Source organism: Carcharodon carcharias, chromosome 10, assembly GCF_017639515.1.
Source record: "Carcharodon carcharias isolate sCarCar2 chromosome 10, sCarCar2.pri, whole genome shotgun sequence".
Classification (NCBI taxonomy): domain Eukaryota; kingdom Metazoa; phylum Chordata; class Chondrichthyes; order Lamniformes; family Lamnidae; genus Carcharodon; species Carcharodon carcharias.
Genome location: NC_054476.1, coordinates 71191316 through 71218955, shown reverse-complemented (window position 1 = coordinate 71218955; position 27640 = coordinate 71191316). Strand labels below are relative to the sequence as shown.

Here is a 27640-nt window from a genome sequence, read left to right as displayed (position 1 = left end):
CTGAGGCAGAGAGTTCCAAAGTCGCACAACCCTCTGAGAGAAAAAAATTCTCCTCATCTCTAGTGGTTATGCTTCTGGACTAGTAATCCAAAGGCCTGGTATTAGCAACAAATGCTGGCCTTTCCAGCAACATTCACATCCCATGAAAGTACAATTTTTAAAAATGAAATTATAAAATCAGATTGTGGGTCACTAATGTCCTTTAGGAGGAATCCTCCATCCTTACCTGAACTGGCTTGTATGTCACACCAATCCCACAACAATATGATTGACTCATAACTGCCTTATGAAATGGCCTGGCAAGCTGCTCTGTTCAAGAAGGCAGCTCATCATCGCTTTTTCAATTTTAATAGGGATGGGCAATAAATGCTGGCCTTGCCTGTGACACCCACACCCTATAATTAAGTAAGCCATTCTCGCAGTATTTCAGTTCTACAGTAATCTCCTTTGATTCATCAACAAAGCTTTCCACTTTACCCTAAATCTTACAATAACTGCAGTTTATGATCTCAGTCTTGTGCAATATCATTCTTCGTGAAGTTCATTCTACTCTGAATTCAAAGGAGGGATTTATTATTAATTCAGTAATGAGATATTGTACAAACTGCTGAAAGTTCATAAGCATCAGTCATCTTTAATGTGAGATACTTCAGACGTGACTTAATGATTTAATAATCTTGGGTACCTTAATCTAAAATATATTCTTGCCAAAAACAAAAATGACCAAAACCTTTGGATTCTTTTTAGATTCAAAACATTATGGCCAAAGACTATATTTTAACTGTACACGACTCAGAGCAGGAGAGCTCCGAGGACTTGGACACCATTATCCTGAAAGCCCTTGTTAAAGGTAGGGAGATATTTAATATGTTTACAGTGACCACATCCTGGCACCAACATGAAAAAGTAATGCCAAGTGTTACATTAAATGCAGATGTCATGCTCACAATAATTGTCTTTCCCTCTCCTGTAGCATGTAAAAGTCAAACTCAAGAAGCCCAGGAGTATCTGGATGAACTAAAACTTGCTGTAGCCTGGAACAGGGTGGATATTGCCAAGAGTGAGATCTTCAATGGTGATGTGGAATGGACGGTAAGATATGTCATTTATTTCATAGGCTATTTCTCAAGGTGGAAAAGGAAAGCATGCGGGAATGACATTTTTCTATTTATGTTAGTAACAAGGTGGGTTCAATATTTGTGGTAGTCTTTGGCACTTTGGCAACTTTATGGCCAGGATATTTAGGTCAGTGAGCAGGGGGCGTAAAATGACGCAGGATGACATAGGGCGGAGCTCCTGACAATAACCCACGTCATTTCGATTTTCAGGTCGGTGGGGGCGCAGCCGAATCAGCTGTGCGCCTGCTGACCTGTCAATGGCCAATTGAGGCCATTGAAAAACTAATTCACATAATTAAAGGACCTGCCCGTCCAACCTTAAGGTTGGTGGGCAGGCCGGGAGCCCTGGCGGGCTTCAGAAAAAGCATGAAACCTCATCCACGGGCAGGATGAGGTTTCATGAGGGTTTTAAAAAATGTAATAAAAGTTTGAATAAAAGTGATGGACAATGTCACATGAGAAGACATGTCAGGGAAATTTTGTTTCTGCTCCTTAACCATTTTTAAATTTGCCGCTGATCTCCCTAAGGCAGCACTTAGCCTCAGGGATATGAGTGCGCTCTTTTGTGCACGTGTGAAAGAGCACACTCCCGGCTGAGGGATTCCACCCCCCACCCCTCGCCTGCACAGGGAGTGCATAGCACTTCCTGGCAGATGTCACGCTGAGCGGGCCAATTAAAGACCGCCCATGTAAAATGGTGGCATGCTCCCGATCGGGGGTGCCGATCAGAGGCACACCTGCACCTGCCGGTTTCTGCACTTCCCCCGCAATGGGGGGAAAATTCCTCCCTATATCAGGTTCCAATTTCCACTGGGGTCATAAACCAATGGGATGCATCAGACTAGTTTGATTTGAAGTATAAAAAGGAAATCTGAACTCTGGCAACCTGAAAAATAAAATCAAAATGCTAGAGTTATCCGGAATGAGAATAAAACAGGTGAACACTTCATTCAAGCAAAGATATTTTGACAGAATCAGCGTGATTGAAAAGCTTATTGAGATCTTAGTATGCTTCCATCAAATTTCTCCAGTAAAATACTGAATTAATAAAGAAAAAAAGAATGACCTCCAAAAGCCCCATCTGTTTTGTCATCTTCTTTCTGAACAGAAAACTGATTCTTACAAGTATCCAGCTCACAGCTGTAGCTTCCTTGCTTCACACTCCCAGCAGCATCTCTCTCTCTATCTCCAGGATCCTTCAGTCTGACTGAGACTGAGGACGGAATCGTCCCAGATTTGCACTAAGTGCGGCAGCAGGCGTGAAAAATGACATTTTACCCGCCGGCTGCAATGGCATGTTTTTGCACTGTATCACCTGCTTCCTGCCATCTCGCTGGCGGGCAGCCTCTGAATCGCCCACCATGCCATTACTTCACTATTTCCTCACTCCGGGTGTCATATCTAAACTGTGGCCGCGCACACAGTTCTCAATGTTTGCAGTCCAGGGCTGCTCCAGCAAAGACATGACCAGTCACTGGAATGTCTTTTGATGGCCCGTCAGGATGTCCTCCATCCCAACTCTGGCCACAGGAAGTCCAGCAATCTCATCACTCCGACTTGTGAGGCGGTGGCAGTGGTGGTCAGTGCCAATACTGCACAAAGAGGCTCGCCATCCAGTGTAGAAAGAGGGTGAATGATCTCATCCACGCTGCCAGGATAAGGCAACCATCTCATCAATCTAAACTCACACACTCACAAGGCCATCACACATTTACTGGCATCTCACTCACTGCCAGCTCAAGGGACATCACCACTCAATCTCTCACACACAACCTCACATCTCCATCTGGCCTCATCTCCTCTGGAGCCTGCCTCCTCAGCCCTCACCATCTGTGCCACTTGCACAGATCAACATGTGCCCCCACATACACCATAAGACCCTAAGACGTAGGAGCAGAAATTAGGCCATTCGGCCCATCGAGTCTACTCCGCCATTCAATCATGGCTGATAAGTTTCTCAACCCCATTCTTCCGCCTTCTCCCCGTAACCTTTGATCCCCTTACCAATCAAGAGCCTATCTATCCTGGTCTTAAATACACCCTGGGATACCCCACCTTCCCCAGTACAGCCCTCGCCCTGCAGCCTCTTCCCTTGCCTGAGGCCACTTCTCACCATTCCCCAAGCAAGCCCGAGCCCTGTAGCCATTGAAAAGCCACCCACACCTTATGGCCTAACAGGTAGAGACCTGCCCATGAACCCCCCTAAAAGTGATGTGGTGCTGCTTGTGAAGCCTGGCGCTGATGACCATGAGTGCTGACCAAAGCAAGGTAGGCAAACAAATCTCCAAGTCCTGAGCAAAATGCAGCTCACTATGTGCACGCCACTTATGTACAGTTGTGAAACACATAGGTATGCAATCACATTGACGTGCTCGGATGATGCAGCGTGTGGGATGATTCCGGCGAGCAGGGCTTATAACGAGATGCTAAAGTATTGAAATTAGATTCCCGATATGCGACAGTGGGAAACGCGGCCCACCACTGATGGGTGGAGCGGACAATTGCAAACTGGTTTCACGACGGCGTAAAACCAATTTTTGGCCTTCTCACCATATTGTCCACTCATGCCATCAAACATGCCCACGGACAACGGGAGTGGAAAATTACGCCCTGAGTGTCTGCGCAAAACAAGGCCAGCCGCCTTTTCTTTTGTGTTCATTTGTTAAAGCTCATCCCTGACTTTGAGTGAGTTTTGATTTGGGCTCCTGAACCTATTGCAACCTGGTCACATGGGCTTGTCACCGGATAGAGTTCAGTACCACTTCACACTGTTTCCCCATTCCAGTGCATTCTGTTTTATCTTAAATTAAAAGAGACAAATTAATATATAACCATTTTATAAGGTCCAGCAGTCATAACAATGCCTTCTAATCAGAGTCCTGTACAAAAACAATATGATGTCCTTTGTCTTGTAGTCACATGACCTGGAAGAAGTAATGATGGATGCCTTGGTGAATGACAAGCCAGAGTTTGTCCGACTGTTCATTGATAATGGGATGAATATGTATGACTTCCTCACCTATGGCCGGCTTCAGGAACTCTACTGTTCCATTCCACAAAAATGCCTCCTCTATGAGCTCTTACTGAAAAAACTCGAGGAGCAGAAACTTACTATAACAGGCATGAACTCCACTTCACATCGTGACTCCCTGGAGAAGAGGCCCAAGTTTACCCTGTATGAAGTGTCTAAGGTGCTAAAGGATTTCCTGCATGATGCATGCAAAGGGATCTTCCAGGAATCCAATCCCTCTCGCAAGCCCTTGGGTGTTAAAAAGTCGATAACAGTAAGTACAAGGTCCAGTAGTCAGGAACCTATTTCTATTCTTGATAAATTCATTCTTGAGGTGTGGGTCTCGCTGAAAAGGTTGGTACTTATTGCATACTCCCAGATGCCCTGAGAAAGTTTGATTTGTCAAGTCATTTCAGAAGGGAGTTTAGAATCAAGTTGGACTGGAGTCATGCCTAGGCCACATTGATCAAGGACAGTAGGTTTCCATTCCTGAAAGACATGAGTGAACCAGTTGGGTTTTTTATGGCGATTTGACAACTTTCCTGGTCACTTTTACTGTTGTCAGCTTTCTCTTTCCAGTACTTTTTAAACTGAATTTCAATTCTCAGACTGTAATAGCGGGACTTGAACTCTTGTTCTGCAGAATTATTAGTTCGGGCTTCTGGATTACTAGTTCAGTATAGGTAACATAATCACAATACAAACTATACACCTAACCAGGACCTGGAATTGTACATTGAAAGTAGATGGATCGCTGCAACATACATCAAAATACAGTAGTGTTTCAAATCCGGCTGTCCAAAAACTGGACATTTTTAGAATGTGACATGCATCAATTTTAATTGAGTAAAATAAAAAATAATTTACATGGGCAATTTGGCTAGGTGTTGCATTGGCGCTGTGTGGCGCCTGACTAGTTATCCCCTTTGCTGCTTGCACATTGGTCTACTCCCACTCTGAATGACCCTTGACCCGACCCTACTGTCCCAGCTTGGCCTGAACCACCCAATCTGAAATCCCTGACTTTTCATTTTAAGAACGTCCAAGTTTACCTTTAGCTGCCATTATGATAGGGTTTTGCAATGTTAAAAGTCATGCAAAATAGTTGCTAACACAATAACTAATGCTGTAGTCTGGTGAATTGAGCCTGCGTGCTTTTCTGTACCTCAGTTAGCTTGTGCATCATATAATTACTTTTACATCAAGTATTTTTTATATAAAATTGGGATTGAAAAAATAATTGATGGTTTTAAAAGTCCAGGGGGTTGTTTTGATGAAAATGTAGGAACGGGCAAAAAATGGACGCTGTTCTAATAAACATGCCTGTTTGATTTAAGCAATAATTTTGACCCTAATTTCTGATCACCATCATTTGAACTTGTCTAGAGGTGGGCCTGCAGGACCCAAATGCATTGTTTGGATGCAATCTTCCAGTATGTGGGGTGCACACACTCACTCAAGGTTTGGAGTGTGCTGGCTGACACAGAGTGGCAGGTTTCAGGATGACTCAAAAACTGAATGGGAAGGTCTTGGACACAGCTCTGGAGGTCCTAGTGAAGGAGGTCCAGCAGAGCAAGGATGTCCTGTATCTGCAGTGGGGAAGGAGTCCACCTTATCCTCCTTTCCCTTTCTATTGCAATGCTGCTGCTGCTCTGCCTGCCCTGCTGTCCTCCCTTTCTAGACCAAGTGGGACCCCTGGCAAGATGCCAATGACCAAGCACTCTTTCTCCTGCTGATTTCTATAATGTCTCCAAGAAGGTGGAGTAGCTTTTTAGGTGAAGCCCTCAGAGAATTTCTGGAATATATGCTGTTCGTATGTTGGTGAAGTTTTCGCAAAGTGTCCCAGAAAGTCTTCCCATGTGTTTCAAAAGCCCTCTGAAAATCTCAAGCAGCAAGTGAAGAGTAGAAGGTGATATACCTTTGACTCAAAATCCTCAGCAATAACTTGTTTATTCCCATTGCTCACTGTTGGCAGAGACCATTAGATCAAGTGCTATACACCCAAAATACTACGCAGTCTTGTTAATACGCATTAGCAGGCAATTTAAGTGGCAATATGCCCCTTAATGATCCTCCAGCTAGCTGTTACTAGCGCAAACTTCAATTCCTTTACCAAGATGGTGTCTTGTGCTAAACGTTGGCTAAATTAGCATTTCAGGTTGAGTCCAAGTTGGAGGCTCTTTACCGCATGAAGGAACCATCAAAAAAAATCAACTGCCTTCTGGCTAATAAATTCTGACTTGGAACTTAATCATTCAGATCTCCTCAATACTTTACAGCTTACAACCACTGAAAAAAAATGGAAAATGTAACCGATAAATTTCCTGAAATTACAGCTCAGTAAACTGAATTATGAAATTGGGCCCTCACGCCCACCCCCCCCCCCATCCCAACTGAAATGGTTTGCTAACCTCTCCCCACCACTACCCCCAACACTCCTATCCAATGAGGCAGATTTCCATTTTTGCTAGTTAGTTGATTGTCATACATACCCGCAATGGAAGCATTCCTTGCCCATTGATAATCCACCTTTAAAGACAACATGTTACCAACCAGTCGAGGTACTCCCGTTCCCCAATAAGGTATTTCTGCTTAACCCCTCACTGAGATAATGTCCCTTCCTCACCTCAAGCTACCAAACCCACTCCAGAGAGGGTATTGTCATTTACTGTAGAGATAGAAGCAACTCTCCACCCTCCCCTCATTCAACTGAGAGTGGGAGGGAGGAAAAGTGTAGTGGTGAGGATGAGGATCAAGTCTTTGCAACAGAAGAGGAGCCAATACAGGAAAGGAAAGAAAGGAAGAGTCTTGCTTTGGAAAGTACAAATAGAAGAAGCAGGATAGTAACTAATGTCCCACCAAAAAGATAGTTTAGCTTTGATGGGACTGACAGTTGATTTTATGTTTAGATATTCAAATCCAATATACTCTTTCAGGAATTGAATAGCAAGTTACGTGGTCAGAGGTTGTTTGTGATGCCGGATTTAAGCCAAAAGCTTGAAAACCCTTGGAGGGACCTCTTTTTGTGGGCAGTACTACAGAATCGACAAGAAATGGCTAACTACTTCTGGGAAATGGTGAGCAGCTTCTCAGTGAAACTTAGACCTTGCTGAATTTCAACCCATCACATGCAGCAAGTGTTCAGTAGAGAAAGAGTTTATTGCTAACTTACAAGGTACAAAATTACCATTTAAAAAAATTGTCTCTGTGTGCAATTCCTGTTTACAAACCTTGCTTTGTGTTGTCAATGTTTCAAATGTTTCCTACTCCACATTTATAATGGCAACAGCCTGTGTAAACTTGTCACATTATATTTGCAGCCTCCTGCCCATTTGTCACTGTGGCACCTTCAGTTTTGAGTCTTTCAGCTCCTCAGCCTACACAGCAGAGAAATTTTTATGCCTCATCCAGCTCTCCCTCCCAAATTCGTGTAGGTTTTTCTATTTAACGATAAGTTACTAATTACTGTACAAAGCTAGTGAGTCTCCTGGAAATTCACTTTGAAGCTTTTCTCACTCCATTGCCATAACTTCACAGTAAGTGTGGCAGAGACCCCTTTTACGTGTACGTGCATGCGAGATTGAATATCACACACATTCAATGTGTGACAATATATTACGCATACATGTGTATTAGTACCCGAGCATGAGAATGTGTGTGTTTAGTGCATCATATCAAAATATTACTTGGGGTAATTCAAGATGATGTAAATCTTCTAACATACCACACCACTAAATGTATCTCTGTGTTGGTGGTCATGCTGGCCAGAGTACCAGGAGAATTTGCTGCTGCTCTTTGAAAAGTGCCATCTGACCTTTTACCTCTATTGGAAAGGGTAAATTGGACCTCAGTATAACATCTCATCTGAAAGATGACATCTCTAACAGCGCAGCAGTGACTCACTATTGCACTAGAGTGTCAACCTAGGTAATGTGCTCTAGTTATAGTCATCACAGTGCAGAAGGAGGCCATTTGCTCCATCAAGTCCATGCCAGCTTTCTGTAAACCAATCCAATCAGTCCCAATTTCCCTCTTTAGCCCTATAGCTCTGCAAGTTTATTTCCCTCAAATGTCCATCCAATTTCCATTCAAAATCAATCATCTCCACTGCTTCTCCGCTGCTTCCATCACCCTGAGTTCCAGGTCGTTGCCATTTGTTTCATAAAAATGTTCCTCACATTCTCCCTATCAAAAACCTTAAATCTAGGTACACAGTTCTTGTACCATCAGCTTTTCTTTGTCCCCCTTATCTAAATCTGTCAAAATCCTTTACACCTCTATCAAATCTCCCCTCAATCTCCTGTACTGCAAGGAGAACCCCAGCTTCTCCAACCTAACTGTGTGGCTAAAGTCCATCATCCATGGAACCATTCTGGTAAATCTCCTCTGCACCCTCTAAAGGACCCTCACATCCTTCCTAATGTGTGGTGACCAGAACTGGATGCAATGCTCTCATTGTGGTCTAACCAGAGCTTTATACAGGTTCAGCATCACTTCCCTGCTTTTGCATTCAATACCTCTATTTATAAAGATCCTAACTACTCTCTTAATATGTTCTTCAAAGATCTTTAGACCTTCTCCAATATCATTTCTACGCTAATACTGAAATCCTTTTTTTCTATTCACTCATGGGATGTGGGTATTGCTGACTAATTGCTCTTGAGAAGGTGGTGGTGAGCTGCCTTCTTGAACCGCTGCAGTCCATGTGGTGTAAGACATCCACAGTGCTGTTAGGGAGGGAGTTCCAGGATTTTGACCCAATGACAGTGAAGGAACAATGATATATTTCCAAGTTAAGATGCTGAGTGGCTTCAAGTGGGACTTCCAGGTGGTGGTGTTCCCATGTGTCTGCTTGTTCTTGTAGATGGTAGCAGTTGTAGGAAGGTGCTATCTAAGGAGCCTTGGTAAGTTCCTACGGTGCATCTTGTAGATGGTACACACTGTTGCCACTGTGTGTTGGTGGTGGAGGGAGTGAATGTTTGTGGAAGGGGTGCCAATCAAGTGGGTTGCTTTGTCCTGGATAGTGTCAAGCTTCTTGAATGTTGTGGGAGCTGCACTCATCCAGGCAAGTGGGGAGTATTCCATCACACTCTTGATTTGTGCCTTGTAGATGGTGGACAGGCCTTGGGGACTCAGGAAGTGAATTACTTGCCGCAGGATTCTGAGCCTCTGACCTGCAATATTTCTATGGTTAATAATTTATATTTAATAAATAATAATTAATAACATAATATAATAAATAAAACACTAATACTAAAATTGTAGAACGGGGTTTGAGCCTGCAACCATTTGGCACAGATGAGAGTGCTACCATGGAGTCAAGGATGACATATGTAACAGGCTGTTCCCTCCAACAACATTATTAGAGATCATCAACAGGACCACCTTTTTGTTTATCTCTTCATTACGTCTCCACATGTTGAAAATAGTTCTCAAGTAAATTTCCTATTAAGTTAATTTATTTCAGTACAAGTTTCATGATTAGTCTAGAAGATAACGTTTCTGATAATGTCTATTGTTCAGTTTTACTCCAACGCTTATACGTTTTGGATGCAGATCAGTTACACACTATAGCTGTAAAGCTATTCCAGATGTCCTGAGGGTTTTGAATAGCGCTACATAAATGCAAGTCTTTTTCTCTCTGCTTAACGTTTTGAGTCCAATATAACTCGAGTCATATTGGCCACAAAACATTAGCTCTGTTTCTTTCTGCACAGCCAAACCTGCTGAGTTTTTCCAGCATTTTCTATTTTAATTTCAGATTTCCAATATACGCAGTTAAATCAAGGCACATCTCAGAATTTGAGGTAGCAATCAGGATCAAAATAAAAATGATGACTAATAGAAGAGTTTCAAAGCAAGTTATGAATAAAAAGGGATCTCTGGTTCTTTTCATTTCTTTGTGCTGAGGAATATTTTGCTGCAGGAATTTTACATGACTTATTTTAGTCCATTTTCATACAATGGGAGATATTCCTGTTCAGTGTGCTGTACAGCTTCTGGGAGTCCCGCAGGGTTAAAATCACTTTTGCATTGTTGCATCCAGTTTTAAAAGGGCTACTAAACTCCAGTTAATGGACTCTGCTTTCTCTTTGTTGTGTTGTTGTACCCTCTCCAAATAGCAGCAATATATTTTCAAGCTGGCATCGTATCTCATACTGATTTGCCTCCTCTGTTCACTGACCACCACAAGCTTTGATCTCTTCATCCTTATTCACACATCCTTTACGGCCCTGCTGTGATCCAAATCCAATCTCCTTCATTGCAATGTCCCAGGCTCACACTCTGGGTCTGTACCATTGAGCTTCTTCTCCATTTGCTTTACCTGCCTACCTTCCTCCCTTGTTATGTTAGAGGCAAAGTATAAATGTAAGTTGTTGGTAGTTTATGTCTGTGTTTAACAAGCTGCAATTCTGGTTTAGTGTGTACCTAAGTTTAGAGTGATAAGCTTTGAATTCACAGAGTTAATCCTTCCATTGAAACGTGCAAATAGCTGATTTCCATTCCTGGGCGACTCCCTTACAGGGTCCAGAAGCAGTGCCTGCCGCACTGGCTGCGTGCAAGATTTTGAAGGAAATGGCTCATCTGGAATCGGACACTGAGACAGCTCGGAGCATGAAAAAGGCAAAATATGATCAACTGGCACTAGGTACCATGAAACACAAAATCCAAGGAGGGGTCTGAGCAACATTCCTTACAACAGCACCACTGATGCATTGATCATGATCCCGATCACAAGATATTTATAGGAGAGGGGCAATCAGTCAATTTTAGTTTATCATAAAAATGGTGGAAAAACCCAGCAGGTCAGATACTGCCTGAGTTGCTGAGCTTGTGCAGCAATTTTTTTTTGATCTTATTTGGCTTTTATCAGTTTGAACCTGTGATCCTTTCCACTCATCTCCCACGCCCCCCCCCCCCCCCCCCCCCCCCCCCAACCCACCACCCCCACACAGCTAAACATTCATCCTCCATCCTTTAAGTTAAATTTCTGGATATACTTTGTCTATGTTGATTAATATGGTATATCTCTATCAGATCACTTCTCAGACACCTCCTTTCAAAACTGAAAAATCCAAGCCTATCTAATGAGACATCCTGTCTCTTTATAATACAGTAGTTTCTTGTAATAATTGGAAGTGGTTTGTTATTTTTTCTGGTTCCAGATCTGTTTGGCCAGTGTTACACTAACTGTGAAGACAGAGCCTTTTGCTTGCTGATTCGCAAGACCAAGTACTGGAGCAAGACCACCTGCTTGCAGTTAGCTACAGAAGCAGATGCCAAATCCTTCTTTGCACATGATGGTGTTCAGGTAAAAATTTGAGGCATTTCAAACTGGACCTTTTACATCTAGAATTTTGATAAAATAAATCTGCCTCGCTCTCTTTAGGAAAGCTGTCATTAAGGTTGTAGGTTTTCAATCAGGTTCATTAAGGTCTTCAGAAAAGTCACATTTGACTCAAGGTGTTAACTCTGTTTCTCTCACCACAGACACTGCTGGGTTTTTCCAGCATTTCCTGTTATTTCAGGTTTCCAGCATCCAGAGTATTTTGCTTTGATTTTGCCATTGAGATTGTTGCTTTTTTCTCATAAGCATTTTGCCATCTCTCCTACCACTGTATAATTTGTCCTGCATAAGTGTAGTAAGTTTGCCACTGAGACAGTGCATTACCCGTCCTTCTCCTCCTCGAGATCCCTACAGCCTCTGCTATAGTAGACACTATCCTCCTTCACCACATCACTTTTGTCAGGCTCCTTGCCCCATTTCTTTCTTCTCTTGTTGTAACCATTATTTCCCCATCTCTTCAATGGGCACCAACAACGACCCACATGTTTATGCCCTCAGCTCCATATAAGGCGCTGATCCCCCTTAGTGACATTAACTGCTGGCACAGGATCTGTTTGAATGTGTACCCTGTTGGCACCCTGTCCTATCTCCACTACTTCTCAACTCCATGACAACCTCAGTGCTGTCAGGCTGCAGGTCCAAAATCAAGTCGTGGACAAGAAATGACTTAAGGGAGACAAAGTTTTTCAGCTTGCCTCAAGTGTAAAACTGATATTGCCTGGCTAATACCATAACTGTCCCTTTTTTTTTGCATTAATTTCAGGTCTAAATGGCTAACTGAATCTTAATGGAACTCCTAGCTTTTGCTTTTATTGCTTTGGCTACTGAATGACATTGGTTTGTGCAATTGGAGCCTTCACCTGCCTCATCTCCAAGAGGTAGTCACAGATCTGCACAGAGAGTACTGTGGCAGCGACCCTCCTCTTTAAAACCTCTTTCCTTCAGACAGTCACACCCATGGCAAATTCTTTGTTGTAACATAATTCAGGTTGTAAATGGTACTTACTGTCATATTGTATGTAAGATTGAGTTTATTTTCATCAATGACTGTTAACACCTACACCAATTCACTCAGTTGTTATAGCAGTGAGTTACTGAGCCATGAAGATATGAAAGACCCCAGGATCTGCTCCCAGTCTTTGGTAACTGGTGTCAGACAGGGCAGTGAATCAGACACTAAACAGCCTCGAAGCCACTGGAAAAGGAAACAACTTGGTTTACGTAGCAATTTTAATGTAGAAAAAAATCCCAAGAAGGGAAGTTCAGACAGATTTTCCACTCCTGCTTGTTATCAAGAGGCCCTTGCTAAAAATGTGCATTCAAACTGACAAGAATATCACAATTGTAAACCTATTTTGCTGCAGTTTGTTTTTAAGTCATGTCTGCTGGAAAACTGCTGAAGAGAGTCAGGGAAAAAGAAAGTGGAAGCATCTCCTTTATGTGTGGGTAAAATGGGATACAGTGTTATAAATTGGATAATGTTGTGTTCAATTGGGGGAGTTGATGGTATATAAAGAGCTTAAGGGGTAGGGGGGGTGAAGGGCAGAAAAGGAGGAGAAAAGAACAAAGGAACTGACAGTGTCAAGACTTGAGCACGTGCTCCAAAGGATTGGGGTTATATTCATCTTTTGCATTTACTACCTGTAGAAACCCTTGCTATCTGCTTTTACATTTCTAGCTAGCTTCCTCTCATACTCTAGTTTCTTTCTCCTGATTAACCTTTTAGTCATGCTCTGCCAGTCTTTATATTCTGACCAATCATCTGTCCTGCCACTCACCTTTGCACAGTTATATGCATTTTCCTTATGTTTGATGCTTTCCCTAACTTCTTTAGTTAACCACAGATGGTGGGTCCTCCCCTTAGAATGTTTCCTTATAGTAGGAATATACTTATTCTGAGTTGTTTGAAATATCCCCTTAAATGTCTGTCACTGCTTCTCTATTGATTTATCCTCTAGCCTAGTGTCCCAGTTCACTTCAGCTATCTCAGCTGTTATGCCTACATAGTTGCCCTTATTTAAGTTTAAAATACTGGTCTTAGACCCACTCTTCTCCCTGTCAAACTGGATGAAAAATTCAATCATATTGTGGTTGATGCTACCTACGGGTGCCTATACTGTAAGGTGATTAATTAATCCTGTCATATTACACAATGCCAAGTCTAATAATGTTTCTTTATAGTAGGAATATACTTATTCTGTGTATTCTGAAATATCCCCTTCAATGTCTACCACTGCTTCTCTATTGATTTATCCCCTAGCCTAGTATCCCAGTTCACTTCAGCTGGCTCAGCTGTTATGCCTACATAGTTGCCCTTATTTAAGTTTAAAATACTGGTCTTAAACCTACTCTTCTCCCTGTCAAACCGGTGAAAAATTTAATCATATTGTGGTCGGTGCTACCTAGGGGTGCCTTTACTCTAAGGTAATTAATTAATCCTGTCATATTACACAATGCCAAGTCTAATATAACCTGCTTTCTGGTTGGTTCCAAAATGTATTGCTCTAAGAAACTATCTCAAAAGCATTCCAAGAACTCTTCATCCAGGCTACTACTGCCAATCCGAATTTTCCAGTTTATATGCAGATTAAAATCACCCATGATTATTGCTGTCCCTTTATCACAAGCATTCAATATTTTCTCTTGTATACTTTGTCCTACACTGTGGCTACTGTTAGGGAGCCTGTAGACCACTCCCACCAATGACTTTTTTCCTTTACTATTCCTTATTCCCACCCAAACCAATTCTACATCTTGACCTCCTGAACCAAGGCCATCTCTAGCTATTGCACCAATGCTCTCTTTGATTAACAGTGCTACCCCACAATCTTCACCTAGCTTCCTATTCTTCTTGAATGTCATGTACCCCTCAATATTCAGGACCCAATCTTTGTCGTCCTGCAGCCACGTCTCCGTAATTGCTATCAGGTCATATTTATTTAGTTCAATGTGGGCCATCAATTCATTTACTTTGTTATGAATCCTATGTGCATTCAGATAGAGAGCCTTCAGTTTTGTCTTTTTGCTATCTTTGTAACATCTAGTCTTGACTGTTGATGTATTCTTAGGTTTTTCCTTTCTGTCCCTTCCTGTCATTCTCTGACCCTCATTTCCCATTTTATTAGTTTGCTCTCCTGTCTTGACTCTACCCCTTGAATTGCTACCTCTACCAAGCTTGATCCCTCACCCCTCTTGTTTAGCTGAAAGCCCTCTCTATTTCCCTAGTTATGCAATTTGCAAGAACATTCATCCCATCACAGTTCAGGTGAAGAATGTCCCAATGGTACAGCCCCCATTTTCCCCAGTACTGGTGCCAGTGCCCCAAGAACTGGAGTCCACTATTCCCACATCACTCTTTGAGCCCATGCATTCGCCTCTCTAATTTTATTTGCCCTATGCCAATTTGTACATGGCTCAGGTAAAGAATCTAGAGACCTATGCTTTTATTGGTCTGCAAGGCTCAATACCACCCCAACTGATGTGTTAACCCATTAAGCCATCCATATACAATAAGAAGAAAGACTTGCACTTAAACAGTGCTTTTCATGCCCACTGGTCATCTTAAAGCATTTTACAGTCAATTTAAGTATCATAGAATGGCTGCAACACAGAAGGAGGCATTCGGCATGCCATGTCCATGCTGGCCCTCTGCAGGGGCAATTCACTCAGTGCCAGTCCCCCAGCTTTTCCCTGTAGCCCTGCATGTTTTTCCTTTTCTGGGTAATGAAGTAGTTTTTAAGCGTAGTCACTTTTGTACTGTAGGAAACTTGGCAGCCAAATCCCAGAAAAGCTATTGACCAGATCATCTTTCTTTGTGATGTTGATTGAGAGATAAATATTGGCCAAGACACGAAAGATCACTACCCTGTTCTTCTTCGAAATAGTACCACAGGGTCTTTTACATCTGGACAGCAGGCGTTTGGGGCTTCATTTTAATATCGCATCCAAAAGACAGCAAAAGTGCAGAGCTCCTTCAATACTTCCAACAGCTTTGATTTTTGTGCTCAAGTCTTAGAGTGGGACTTGAACCCAAAACCTTATGATTCAGAGATGAGATGAGAATTCCATCAACTGAGCCACAGCTGACACTCGATAGGATTAATAAAATTACTTATAAAGCAGTAATCTCATCTTCAATAATTACGTTAGTTTCTGTATTTTAGGCGCTGTTGACTAAAATCTGGTGGGGTGATATGTCGACTGATACTCCAATCTGGAAGTTGCTGTGTGGGTTCTTGTGCCCTCCTCTAATATTTACCAACCTTATCAGCTTCAGGTAATACATCAATGAGAGAACTTGCCAAAGAATAATATTTTGCACTTATATTTTATCTCATGAAACCAGGATGTCTCAAAGTGCTTTATATTATAAATTACTTATGATGAGCTATGACTGTAATATGAGCAAACATTTCATTGCATTAACTTACAGATTAATGCCAATTTAATTTACTTTTAGGTGGGGTTGGTTGAAGGTGGAATGTTTGTCCTGAGCACCAAAGAAACCTTCTTCATGGTGTCATGGGGTCTTTAATGCATACCCGAGCCATTAGATTAGATGAGGCATCAACTTACCTTCTTACCTTTTGGACAGTTCCCTGTAATGCAATACTCCCTCCATGTTGTACCAAGGTATCAATCTCAATTATCAGCAGAAACCCAGATAAACTGCCATAGGCGAGAGTTCTACCAACTGAATTCCACAACAAGTACATTTAGTCGTTGATTTTCACCACTGCCATGACAAAGGCCAATGCCATGACCTTGGTGAAGTGGCAAAACCCACAGTGCAGGATTAAAATACTTTTGAGGGAACATAGCATATTGGTTTTTAAACCTGGACATTAAGGGAGATTAGGAGTTCCCCAGTTTTGAGGTCCTGGGAAAAAAGAAGTCAGAATAAGAGATTCTACAATGATTCCTGACATCAACATAAGGAGGAGGAAAACCTGTAAGGTGCTATACTTCGAGCTTACTAAGCACATGGCAGAGGAGTCCACAGGAGCGATTATCACGGTAACACTGATAAAGTAGAAAAATGATCATAGAGAGCTTGGAGGCTAGAAGTTAGAGCAAGATGGGCAAAGTGAACTTTTTCTTATATCCTGTCTAGGAACATGAGTGAGATACACCTCAGATAGACCAGCAGCATTCCTAGTTTGCAAGCAATAGCAGAGCCATCAACAAAATAATTATTCAGATATAGGATGCTCAACCCGCATTCATAGTGAAGAGAATCAAACAGTGACTCCATGTGGCTAGCATGGGTACTGTTAAATTGGGTCGAATTGCTTTCAATTTAGTTCATTTTCCATGTCCAGGCGTTATAAGGTTGAGAAGAGTGCGTTTAGTACAGATATGTGGAGGTACTTCATTACACAAAGGTCAGACAACAGCTGCTAGTGAACTGAGTCAGATGTTCAGAAATGCTCAAGCTCTAAGAGCTCTAAGCTTCATTCACTACAGGAGTTTGGGGCATAGGAACTTTCAGTACTAATATGCCTTGGGATAACACCTATTGATAGATGAACTAAACCGCCCAGGTGCAATCACTGCTGGTGATTTCAGTGTTCAAAGAGCACCTTGAACTGTGCAACAGAATTAATGTTTCTGTTTAAAGACCTGACCATCGCATGCCCTTGACTTGTCCTATGATAGCTTCACAGCAGCATATTTGAATTGGATCATAAACCTGTCCCAAATCCTGGCCTTCTTAAAAAGGAAGAAAGAATTTCAACACAGATAATTGTGAGGAGGTATATTTTGTTAGGAAGAATAAAGAGGTCAGTTATAACTTGGAAGGTGTGAGACTAGGTGAGGCAGCGAGACAAAGGGATCTCAGAGTGCAAATACACTAATCACAAAAAGTTTTGACCTAGGTTAGTAAGGTCACAAAAAAGCAAACCAGCTTTATTTCTAGAGGAATAGAATTTTTAAAGGAATAGAATTGAAAAGTAGGGAAGTTGTGTTTAACCTGTATTGAACCCTGGTTAGATCACGATTACAAGTACTGTGAGTGTCATATTATGAAAAGGATATAGAGGCATTAGAGAGGGTGCAGCAAAGACTTACAAGTATGATCCCAGAAATGTGCTTGTATACATATCTGGAAAGAATTGACAGGCTGAGTCTCTTTTAATAGCCCTAACAGAGGACTTTAAAATGATGAAAGGTTTTCATTGAGTGAATGCAGAGAGTGTTTCCTCTTGTGGGGAAGAGCATATCTAGAGACCATCAATATAAGATAGGTACCAAGAAATTGAATACGGAATTCAGAAGACACTTCTTAACCAATGATTGGTGAGAATATGGAACTCCCTACCACAGGGAGTGGTGGAAGCAAATCATATTGATGCATTTAAGGGGAAGCTGGACAAGTATATGCAGGAGAAGGGAATAGAAGGTTACAATGTTAAATTTAGATGAGGAAATAGGGTAGGAGGCTTGAGTGAAGCAATACACTGGCATGATCTGGTTGGGCCAAGTGGCCTGTTTCTGCACTGTATATTCTGAGCAAATGTATCTATGTAAATTCATTTCATTTATATAGCATCCTTCATGACTGCAGGATGTCCCAAGGTGCTTTACATCCAATCAAGTACTTTTTGAAATGTAATGTAAAGTATGCAGCAGCCAATTTACGCACAGCAAGCTTCCACAAACAACAATGAGATAAATGACCAGATGTTCCTCTTAATGTTTCTTTCTTGTCCCCTTTCAGTGTACAAGACCACCCGTCCATAGGGAAATCTGAACAACTGAAGGAGCTGGATAGCCTGGATAAAGAAAAGGCTCTGCTGCTCCATGACGGGACAAGCAGGTTTGTCTAGGCAAAACCGTCATTGAACAGAAGTGGAGCAGGGCTAGATGGACATAAATGGTATAAGCAACTTTTGATTTTACGAACAGGTCCAGAATGGCTAAATGTTTACTGTGCAAGCAGAAAGTCAAACATTCGGGGCTAATTACCTTTCTGGGAAGAAGATTGGTTTCAGAGTAAAACAGAAGACTGCTCCATCAGAAATAACATGCCATCGTATATAGTACCTTATCACACTCTCAGCATATGTCAAAATGCTTTGAGACCAATGACTCACTGCAAAGAATGTTAATCTCCAAGGCTGATTGGATTTGGGTGTAGTAAGAAGGGAAAAAATTCATAATTCTTAAACCTGACTCCAATCTACCTCCAATGAGCTCACTTCTGGATCTAATAGAGCTGTGTTTGGACACCTGTGAGTGACCCTGCTAACCAGAGGTGGGCTAATCAGCCACCAAGCCCCACTCCACCAATACAAAGATAACCCTGACCAGCCGCGCTCCCCCCCCACCCCCCACCACCCCACCCCAACCTTCCCGCCCCGAGGTCAGGGATCAGATCTCTCCCTGCCTGACCCTGCAGCCTGTTCTGGGGTGCACCCACCCATCTGAATGCAAGCTTGTCAATCAGGCTGACTTCTATGCAGGAAAACTGTGGAAGAAAAAAACCTTCGGGTTTCCTGACTGAGAAAAGGTGCAAGGCTTGAATATATTCCTTTCATTTGCAGAGAATGGATCCCTGGGTATGAATGTACGTTGCATCTGGCAAGTGTAAATGAGTCACATTACAAACTCTCAGGCAACGCCAGATGCCATTCCAGATTAACCAATCTCTGTGTAAATTTTCTTTTTTTTTCACATCACATTTGGTTCTTTTGCTATTCACATTAAATCAGTGTCCTCTGGTTCTTGACCTTTCCAAAACAGTTTCTCCCTATCTGCTTTGTCCAGACTGTAATTTGGAACACCTTCACCAAATTTCCTCTCAAGCTTCTCTCCTCTAAGGAACACAGCCCCAGCTTCTCCAGTCTATCCACGTAACTGATGTTCCTCATCTCTGACCCCTCCAGTAAATGTTTTTATAATGCTCCCTACATCTTCACACCCTCCCTAAAGTGTGGTGCCCTGAATTGGACACAGCCCTCCAGTTGCAGCCAAACCAGTGTTTTATAAAGGTTCACCATAACTTCCTTGCTTTTGTTCAGTCCAGGATTCCATATGCCTTAACCACTTTCTCAACCTGTTCTGCCACATTCAAATAATTTGTGCACATATATCCCCCCAAATCTCTCTGTTCCTGAACCCCCTTTAGGATTCTACCTTTTATTTTACATTGCTTCTCCTTATTCCTCCTCCCAAAATGAATCATTACGCTTCCCTGCTTTGAATTTCCTCAGCCACATATCTGCTCATTCCGTCAGCCTGTCTATGTCCTCTTAAAGTCTGTCATTAACCTTCTCACAGTTTAGAAATTTTCAAGTTTTGTGTCACCTTCAAATTTTGGAATTGTGCCCTGTACAACTAAGTCTAGGTCATAAAAATGCTGTATATCCAGAAAAGCATTGGCCCCACTGCTAACCTCTGGGGAACTCAACAGTATACCTTTCTCCAGTCTGATAAACAACCATTCACCATTACTCTCTGTTTGCTGTCTCTGAGGCAACTTTGTTTCCTTGTTGCCACTGTCCCTTTTATTCCATGAACTTCAACTTTCCTGACCAGCATGTTATGTGGTACTTTATCAAATATCTTTTAGAAGTCCATGTACACCCCATCAACCAATTTACACTCATCAAAGCTTTCAGTTACCTCATCAAAAAACTCCAGAAAGTAATTTAAACACAATTTGTCTTTAACAAAACCATTTTAATTAATGTACATTTGTCCAATTAACTATTCAGTTTGTCCCAGATTCTTGTTTCTAAAAGCTTCCCTACCCTTTCCCTACAACTCTATCAAAGGGGGATTGGAAGATTATTGTCACTGCTTCCATAATTTCCACCCTTACTTCCCTCAGATCCATCTTATCTGGTCCTGATGACTTATCAACTTTAAGTATAGCCAGCATTTCTAATATGTCCTCTTTATCAATTTTTAGTCCACCCAGTGTCTCATCACAATTTCACAATGACTCTAGTAGCACCTTCATTGGTAAACTCAGATGCAAAGTAGTCATTTAATATCTCAGTCTTACCCTCTTCCTCCAGATATATATCTCCTTTTTGGTCCCTAATTGACCCCATCCTCCTTTTACCATTTATGTGTCCATTGAAGACTTTTGGATTCCCTTTTATGTTAGCTGCCAGTCTCTTCTTATACTCTCCCTTTGCATCTCTTATTACTTTTCTCCCTTCCCCTCTGAAATGTTCATGTTCAGCTTGGTATCAAGTTGAAATAAATGAAACTGGAACTTTTAAGGACAATGTTGATGAACAACTGATTCAGCAACTGATAAAACATGGCAAAAAAATATGAATTGATTTGCATGGAAATATTCAATTTAGGTCTTTAATTTCACCAGTTGGTACACTTATGATCTAGTCTTGTAGCATTTCAGAGTGATGTTGAAAGGGAGCTTTAGTGTTGATATTAGTTAATATCAATATGATAAATATTATCAATGAATGAACTGAAATGAAGTTGTTAATGACGGACCCATGTATCTGAGACAATCTCTTACACAATTCCATAGCCAATACTGCAGTTAGCGGATATTAATGGGCTCCGATGACACATTAAACAAGTGATTTAGGAAAAATGGCATGTTAATATCCTGAGATGTATCATGACCATGAAACACATTCAATTCATTTTATATTTGCTTGTATTCATGTATTCAACTTTAAACTGTATCTGTTTTTTGACAGCACTAAAATAGTGTGAACTGTATAATGGACATTTTTTAGGAATTTACTTGGAGCTGCTGCTCTGAGGCTGCAAGCTTCCCAAGAAGTATGTATGCCAGAAAAGCTATCTCTGCATGTAAACCTGGGTTTCCACCACAGTCTTAGGGAAGTTATGGTGTTGGAATGGGACCAGGCCTGAGGAAATTCCCATCCTTTAAATTATTTCACATCAACATTAAGCATGCTTCCACATTTGGGAAGAAATACTCAACCCGTATTAAATGTGACAGTGAAACATGTATTTGTAATCCCCCATGTGACTATTTTTAAATGGTCCATTATAACGTTCGTTGTTTGGGAGCTGCAGTTACATTGGTGTTGGTTATGTTGGAGCCTGATAGCTTGGCGATAAAGTGGGTGTATTATTCTGCTGCTGGATAAAGGGTAATTAGATTTAACAGCATAGACGGCAAGAGTTGGCTCATAGATAATCGTCTCCTGGAACCCAAACAAAGCCACACCAGTTGGAAAATATGTTCTTGTTCCTATTCCACTCATGTTCAACATTTTAACAAATTATTTTATCACCCAACAGTGATCATGACGCAAAGGATAAAAGCAGACTTTGTGGAGAGGACGAACACAGAAAATTTATTTTAAGAAGGTGGAAGAAATTCTGGGGCGCTCCAGTCACTGTATTCCTGGGGAATGTGATCCTGTATTTTGCATTCCTGTCCCTTTTTGCATACATTTTGCTGGTGGATTTCAAGCTTCCTCCACCTATTGGCCCTTCTATGGCGGAGATAACACTGTACTTCTGGGTCTTCACTTTGGCCCTGGAGGAGCTTAGACAGGTGAGGAGACCAGCCTCGTGTTTTTAACCCCATAACCATAGAACTGGAGCTAGTGGGGAGAGAAAGTGCCTGCACGTCACCTGATGTGTATAGAAGGAGAAATAAATGTAGTGACATATATGTAAACACATGCAGGGTTGTGGATGGTGGAAAGGGATGGAAGCTTTAGAGAATGATTACCCTATAACAACAGCAACAAAAAACACCACACAGCTCTCCTTGCAAAAACAGAGAAATGCAATATTAAGTGATTATGGTAAAGACTGATGTTGGTAACCATGCGGGGAAGTGATTCATTGCTGAATCCTAGATTCCCATCCATCCCATGACTCAAAGCATGATGTACACAGCAATCAGTGAGGATTACATTCCTATGTTTTTTCTTAATCCATTGAAAACAATGGGATGAAAGCCACCTCCATTTGGTGACTGTAGGGGTCTGGTATATGAAATAATTTTGAGCAATCTCAATGCAAAATGTAGTGGGCATGAGATCCATGCCTAAAACACACAACTGCCCCTAATTTGACATTAATTGGTGTTATTAACTTGGCAATCTCACCCAAATGGAAAAAAACAGAATGACCAGTTTAGCAAATGGGAAAATGTCTCACTAGTGCAGTCGGAAATGCTCTTCTGAGGTTGGGATTGAAGCATCTTGTCGGGTAGAGCAGAGGGAACATTAATCCGTAACTAATTACACTGAGTAAACAATCAGTGCACTAAATTCTTAATTTATGTAGCAGACTGTCCCATCTCATTCAATCATACTAATACAGCCATACTAATTTATTCATCCTGTCAACTCACCACCTCATTCATCATACTGGTGCAATGATACCACCTTATCCATCATACGAATACATGCACCTAATGATGTGACAGTAAAATGGGGCAGTGTACAAGCCAGTGTGTGTGGCAAAAGATCCAGTGCTATTTAAGTGCTTTAGAAATAAAAGTAATTATAATATGTGACTTTCTGCAGGTTAACTACTTGGGAATTGAAATATAGTGAAGACAATCCAAAGTACACCAAACCCTCAAAGTATAGTGCATGCTGATTTGCACATTGGTGTTGTCATTATTTACTTCATTCACACCAGAGACATTCTGATGATTTCAATCAAATGCAAACAATAGCATCAAAACATGGGTTTGGCCTCAACCGGCGTATTGTGTCCAATCCTGGACACCACACTTTGGGAAGGATGTGATGGCTTCAGAAAGGGTGCAGAAAAGATTTAGGGGAATGGTTCCAGGAATGAGGGATGTCAGTTAGTTGGATAGATTGGAGAAGCTGGGACAGTTCTTCTTAGAGAATAGAAGGTTGAGGGGAGGGAGGGAGTTTGTTAGAGGTGTTGATAAATCATGAGCGATATAGACAGAGTTGATGGGGAGAAACTATTCCCGTTGGCAGACAGATCGAGAACCACCTGACTGAAGGTGAATGGCAAAAGAACCAAAGGCGACATGAGGAAAACCTTTTATGCAGCAAGTGGTTAGCATCTGAAATGCACTGCTTGAGATTACAGGGGAGGCAGATTCAATCGTGGCTTTCAATGGGAATCAGATAATTACCTGAAGAGAAAAACTTTTCAGGGCTATGAGGAAAAAGACAGGGGAGTGGGACTAGCTGAGTTGCTCTTGTCGAGAGCCAACACAGACACAATGGGCTGAATGTGCCATAACCATTCTCTGATTCCAGAAATGCAGGAAAGTGTGACTGCTGTACTCAGAACTGCCATGAGATGGAGTCTGCTACTCATTTTTAAAGTTAATAGTTTTTAAACCCTTTCATTTGTGGATGTAGTATACAGTGCACATGGCACCACTAATGCAGGCATATGGAAAATAGGCCACCTCAGGTTGTAAATCACCATTATGACCGAGGCACTCAATAATAATGTCCCATAATTTTCTCATAAAAGGAGTTCGCTGATTGAGCACAGGCTGCTCTTGGTGGACTCTATTTATCTACCTACCTCCAAAATAAGTCCACAGTTCTCCAAGGCTAAATGATCTGGTCACAATATTCTGATCGCTTCACATCATGTGATCTGTTGGTTTATGTTCTCTCTCCAGAGTTTTTTCACTGAAGGAAACACGAACATCGTGAAGAAATTCAAACTGTATGTGGAGGATTCATGGAACAAGTGTGACATGGTGGCCTTGGTGCTGTTCATAGTGGGAGTGACATGCAGGTCAGTATTGGGATCTTTGAAACGGCCCCTCTTTTTTCCATCACAGTGTGTCTTTTTCAAGGTAATATCCCAAATCTCTTGCAATGTTCTACTCTACAGGAAAGCAGGATCCACAAGAATAATATGGAAAAATAGTTGAAAAAAATAAAAATGTAAAACGATTTGGGGAAAGGAACCAATTAGATTTTAAAAAAGCAGAAGAGGCCTGAAGAGCTAAATGGCTTCCAGTGCTGTAACATTAATTTGGAAACTTCCCTTTATTTGTTCTCACTCAGCACACTCCCTCTGGCTTTTAAATACATTATATATAATGAACTTACATTTAACGGAATAATCCTACATTTCCTGTCCAGAGGATATTTTAATAAAAGCTAGCTCTAAATCCAGAATTTTATTTTAGAGATACAGGGCTGGTTTTAATGGAGGCCGTCAGACTGGGCTAGGTGGCAGGTGGGCCTGAATAATCATACAGACTGTACATTCCCATTCCTCCTGGTGGAAAATGGACCCCCATTAAGGAATGGGCTGACACCAAGAACCTGCCTGCTAGTTAATTAGGCTCAATAACAAGCCACTTAAAGGTCATTATCCCTGAGCCCACCATGGTTTGGTGGTGACAAGGGACTCTCCCTAACTCACATGGGTTTCCTGTGTGCCTCCTGAAGGCCGCCCAGTAATTCCCCTTGGGTTTTCCAGTGGATTCCCAGGGGGAGTTCCGCTTTCAAAGGAGCTTATTGCCCGCTTGAGGGGCCCAGCATTGGGAAGGGGGTGTCCTCTGAGAGCCACCCCCTTGCCTGTGACCTCCTCCCTGTGACCCCCATCCCACTCTCACATACCTGTGGCCTGAGTCCCTCGTCGATCCTAGACCTCTGGTGGGTGCATTACAAGCAGCAACCACCGCTCACGAAAACGCTGACAGGCAATGGAGGGTTGCCGGCCTCTGGCCAGCAGTTCTCAGGTGGCGGGATTTCTGCTACTGGGGCTCTAAATCCCTAACAGTCACTTATTCCAACGGGCCTCCCCTACCAAAGCAACACTGGTCTCCCGCTGGTGCTCCAACCAGTGGGTGGGGCCTGCATCAGGAATCCAGCCAACAGTCACCCAGATTGTAGGTTAGCAGTTCTCTGATTCTGTACCACCGGACTCTAAAGTGGTCTCTGGGCCAGCTCCGGAAAGCTTTTATCTTCTCTACTTTGGTTAACAGCATTCTCCAGATGACTAGGTTACGTGCCTCTTCCTGTTGGTTTGTGGATATGAACAAGGTGAAGTTGGATTCTTGTTGCAGAGCCACTGGATGAACAGGCATAATTGGCAGAGACTTCTTGCTACATTTGTGATTCTTTGTCCCTGTTTCTTTTGACTGTCACCACAGACTTCAATTACTGTCTCAAACTTAAACTATAATTCAGTTGATAGGCTTTGTACTGTACTCCTTATATCTCTGAACTTGACTACTTGACCATTAAGGAACAAAATTCACTGACAACATTTTTGTGATTGTTCGCAACCATCTTTCTGCTGAGCTGCAGCCATTTGCCAATTTGCTGTGTTGTGATAAGTTAACATATGGGCCTCGTGATTCCTTTTGAAAGTGCATTCAAAGCTCCCCCCACCCCCATGCCCCCTGACCTTTCCTATTACTGTGTGGGTATTTGGGTCTACTTGTAAGGTGAGTGTAATAAACAGGCACATGCCAGGTATAATGTTTTTCATTCCTAGTGTTGAAAAACAACTCTTCATGACACACTCAAAGACTCTTTTCTTTCATCACTTCCTAGGAACTGAAACATACGATCATACAGAGTAATCTATAAGGTAGCATGCCCTAGTTGAACAGCAAAGCTGCTTATTATCAACATGTAGCCTGGAAAAAATAGGGATGACCACCATACACATCTGGTCTCTTGGACTGAAGATGACTCATACTCTAATAGGCCATAAATTTCAGGCTATAAAATATAAATGGAGTTTATTAAGAAGCAAAATTAAATGGAAGGGATTTCACTAGATTGTAGCAAAATATCCTTTATTTCTCTGTATAGCTTTAAACCCATCTCAAAAGTAACAAACATTTTAGACTTTGACAAACATATTCCATGTTATGAAAATTATGAGGAATACCTTATGTGTGAAATTTGAACATCACTGTGTGTTTCCATTAGCACACTTGATTCATTTGTCTGGCAAAGCAGTTGTTCACTAAGGAAGCGTCTATAGATAACAACAGTCATATCCCTTCGTTGCTTTAAACTTTGATTTAAGAATACAGAAGAAATAGGTATGGCTCAAAGCAGGTAAGGCACTTCCTAGAGTGAAAGAGCAACTAATCAAGCTGTTTCACAGGTAACACAAACTGCTTAGGTGCTAATTATTTTTTATTCAGTGCCTTCAAATGGAACAGGGTGGAAGGCAGGAGAGATTAATGACAAAATGGATGATGGTGCAAGGTAAAAGGAGATTGTAATGGGACAAGCAAAGGAACAAAAAATGGATTTAGAGGAACTGTAAATAGTAATATCAGAATGGTCATTTGATAGTACAGAACTTGAAAAAAGAGACATGTCAAAGCTTTTTTGTCTTGTGCTCATCAGGACACTTCGCAAGAATACCAATATAAAGGGAAAACAACAATTTATACTGTATGAGAAGAGAGTGCTGATTGGTTGGCAGGTGAACTTTGATTGGTAGAGGTGTTGCCATGGAGAATGCACCAATTTATGAAGACTTACAGTTAACTGCCAAACATTGTTTGAAATTTAAACTGGGCAGCTTGACCCTAATTGGTCAAGGTGTTACACTGAGGAATGAGTCAGCAAATGGCTGTCACTTATTTTGTTTAGCTGAAACAGGCATAATGTGTGTACATGTTCTTTCTGTCTGCAAAGAACAGGGCCCTGTGTTTTAATATATGTAACTTCTAGTACATGCAGATGGACCACACTATGAGCCCAACTGACAAAATTGGTAGTCAGCGTAATTCTTAGCACATTGAGCGTTATTTAGTAAATGTTGTCCAATTGCAGAATCATATATATTGGTGGACACTGCATTTTGAGTTTTGCAAGCAGGGGCTGGTTGGATACAGTCTGTACATTGTCCTTTGCAAACAGTGGCTGAGATGTGCTGTTTGAAATGATTTGCCAGTCTTTGGGATGTACAGCATACATACCTAGCATCACACTGCCACTGAAATTCATATATCACATTACTCATTTGTGTGATAGGCAGAACATCTTTTTGGCTTGATGGCAGCATCCTGTTAGCAGCGAATACCACTCATGTTGCTACTGCATAGTAGCAGTGTAAAACGCTGATTATCTTTGACAGAATGACACCTAACCACCTGCCCTTTACATATTTCTGATATGTGGATGTAACATACACTATTTAAATCTACAGCTGCATGTAATAATTTCCTTACATATCTTAATGGGCTCCATCCTG

General features: G+C 41.7%; 1 protein-coding gene across 1 annotated transcript in view; it reads left to right on the top strand.

Moving 5' to 3' along the window:
• Positions 1–27640, top strand: part of trpm5 (transient receptor potential cation channel, subfamily M, member 5) — a 134464-nt gene that overhangs the window by 71467 nt on the left and 35357 nt on the right. Inside the window, exons 10-19 of the mRNA XM_041198375.1 lie at positions 748–850; positions 974–1092; positions 4034–4402; positions 7065–7205; positions 10654–10777; positions 11295–11440; positions 15640–15752; positions 18198–18296; positions 21737–21995; positions 24078–24196. Coding sequence (XP_041054309.1) covers positions 748–850; positions 974–1092; positions 4034–4402; positions 7065–7205; positions 10654–10777; positions 11295–11440; positions 15640–15752; positions 18198–18296; positions 21737–21995; positions 24078–24196 — 1592 coding nt within the window. The remainder of the gene's footprint in view (positions 1–747; positions 851–973; positions 1093–4033; positions 4403–7064; positions 7206–10653; positions 10778–11294; positions 11441–15639; positions 15753–18197; positions 18297–21736; positions 21996–24077; positions 24197–27640) is intronic.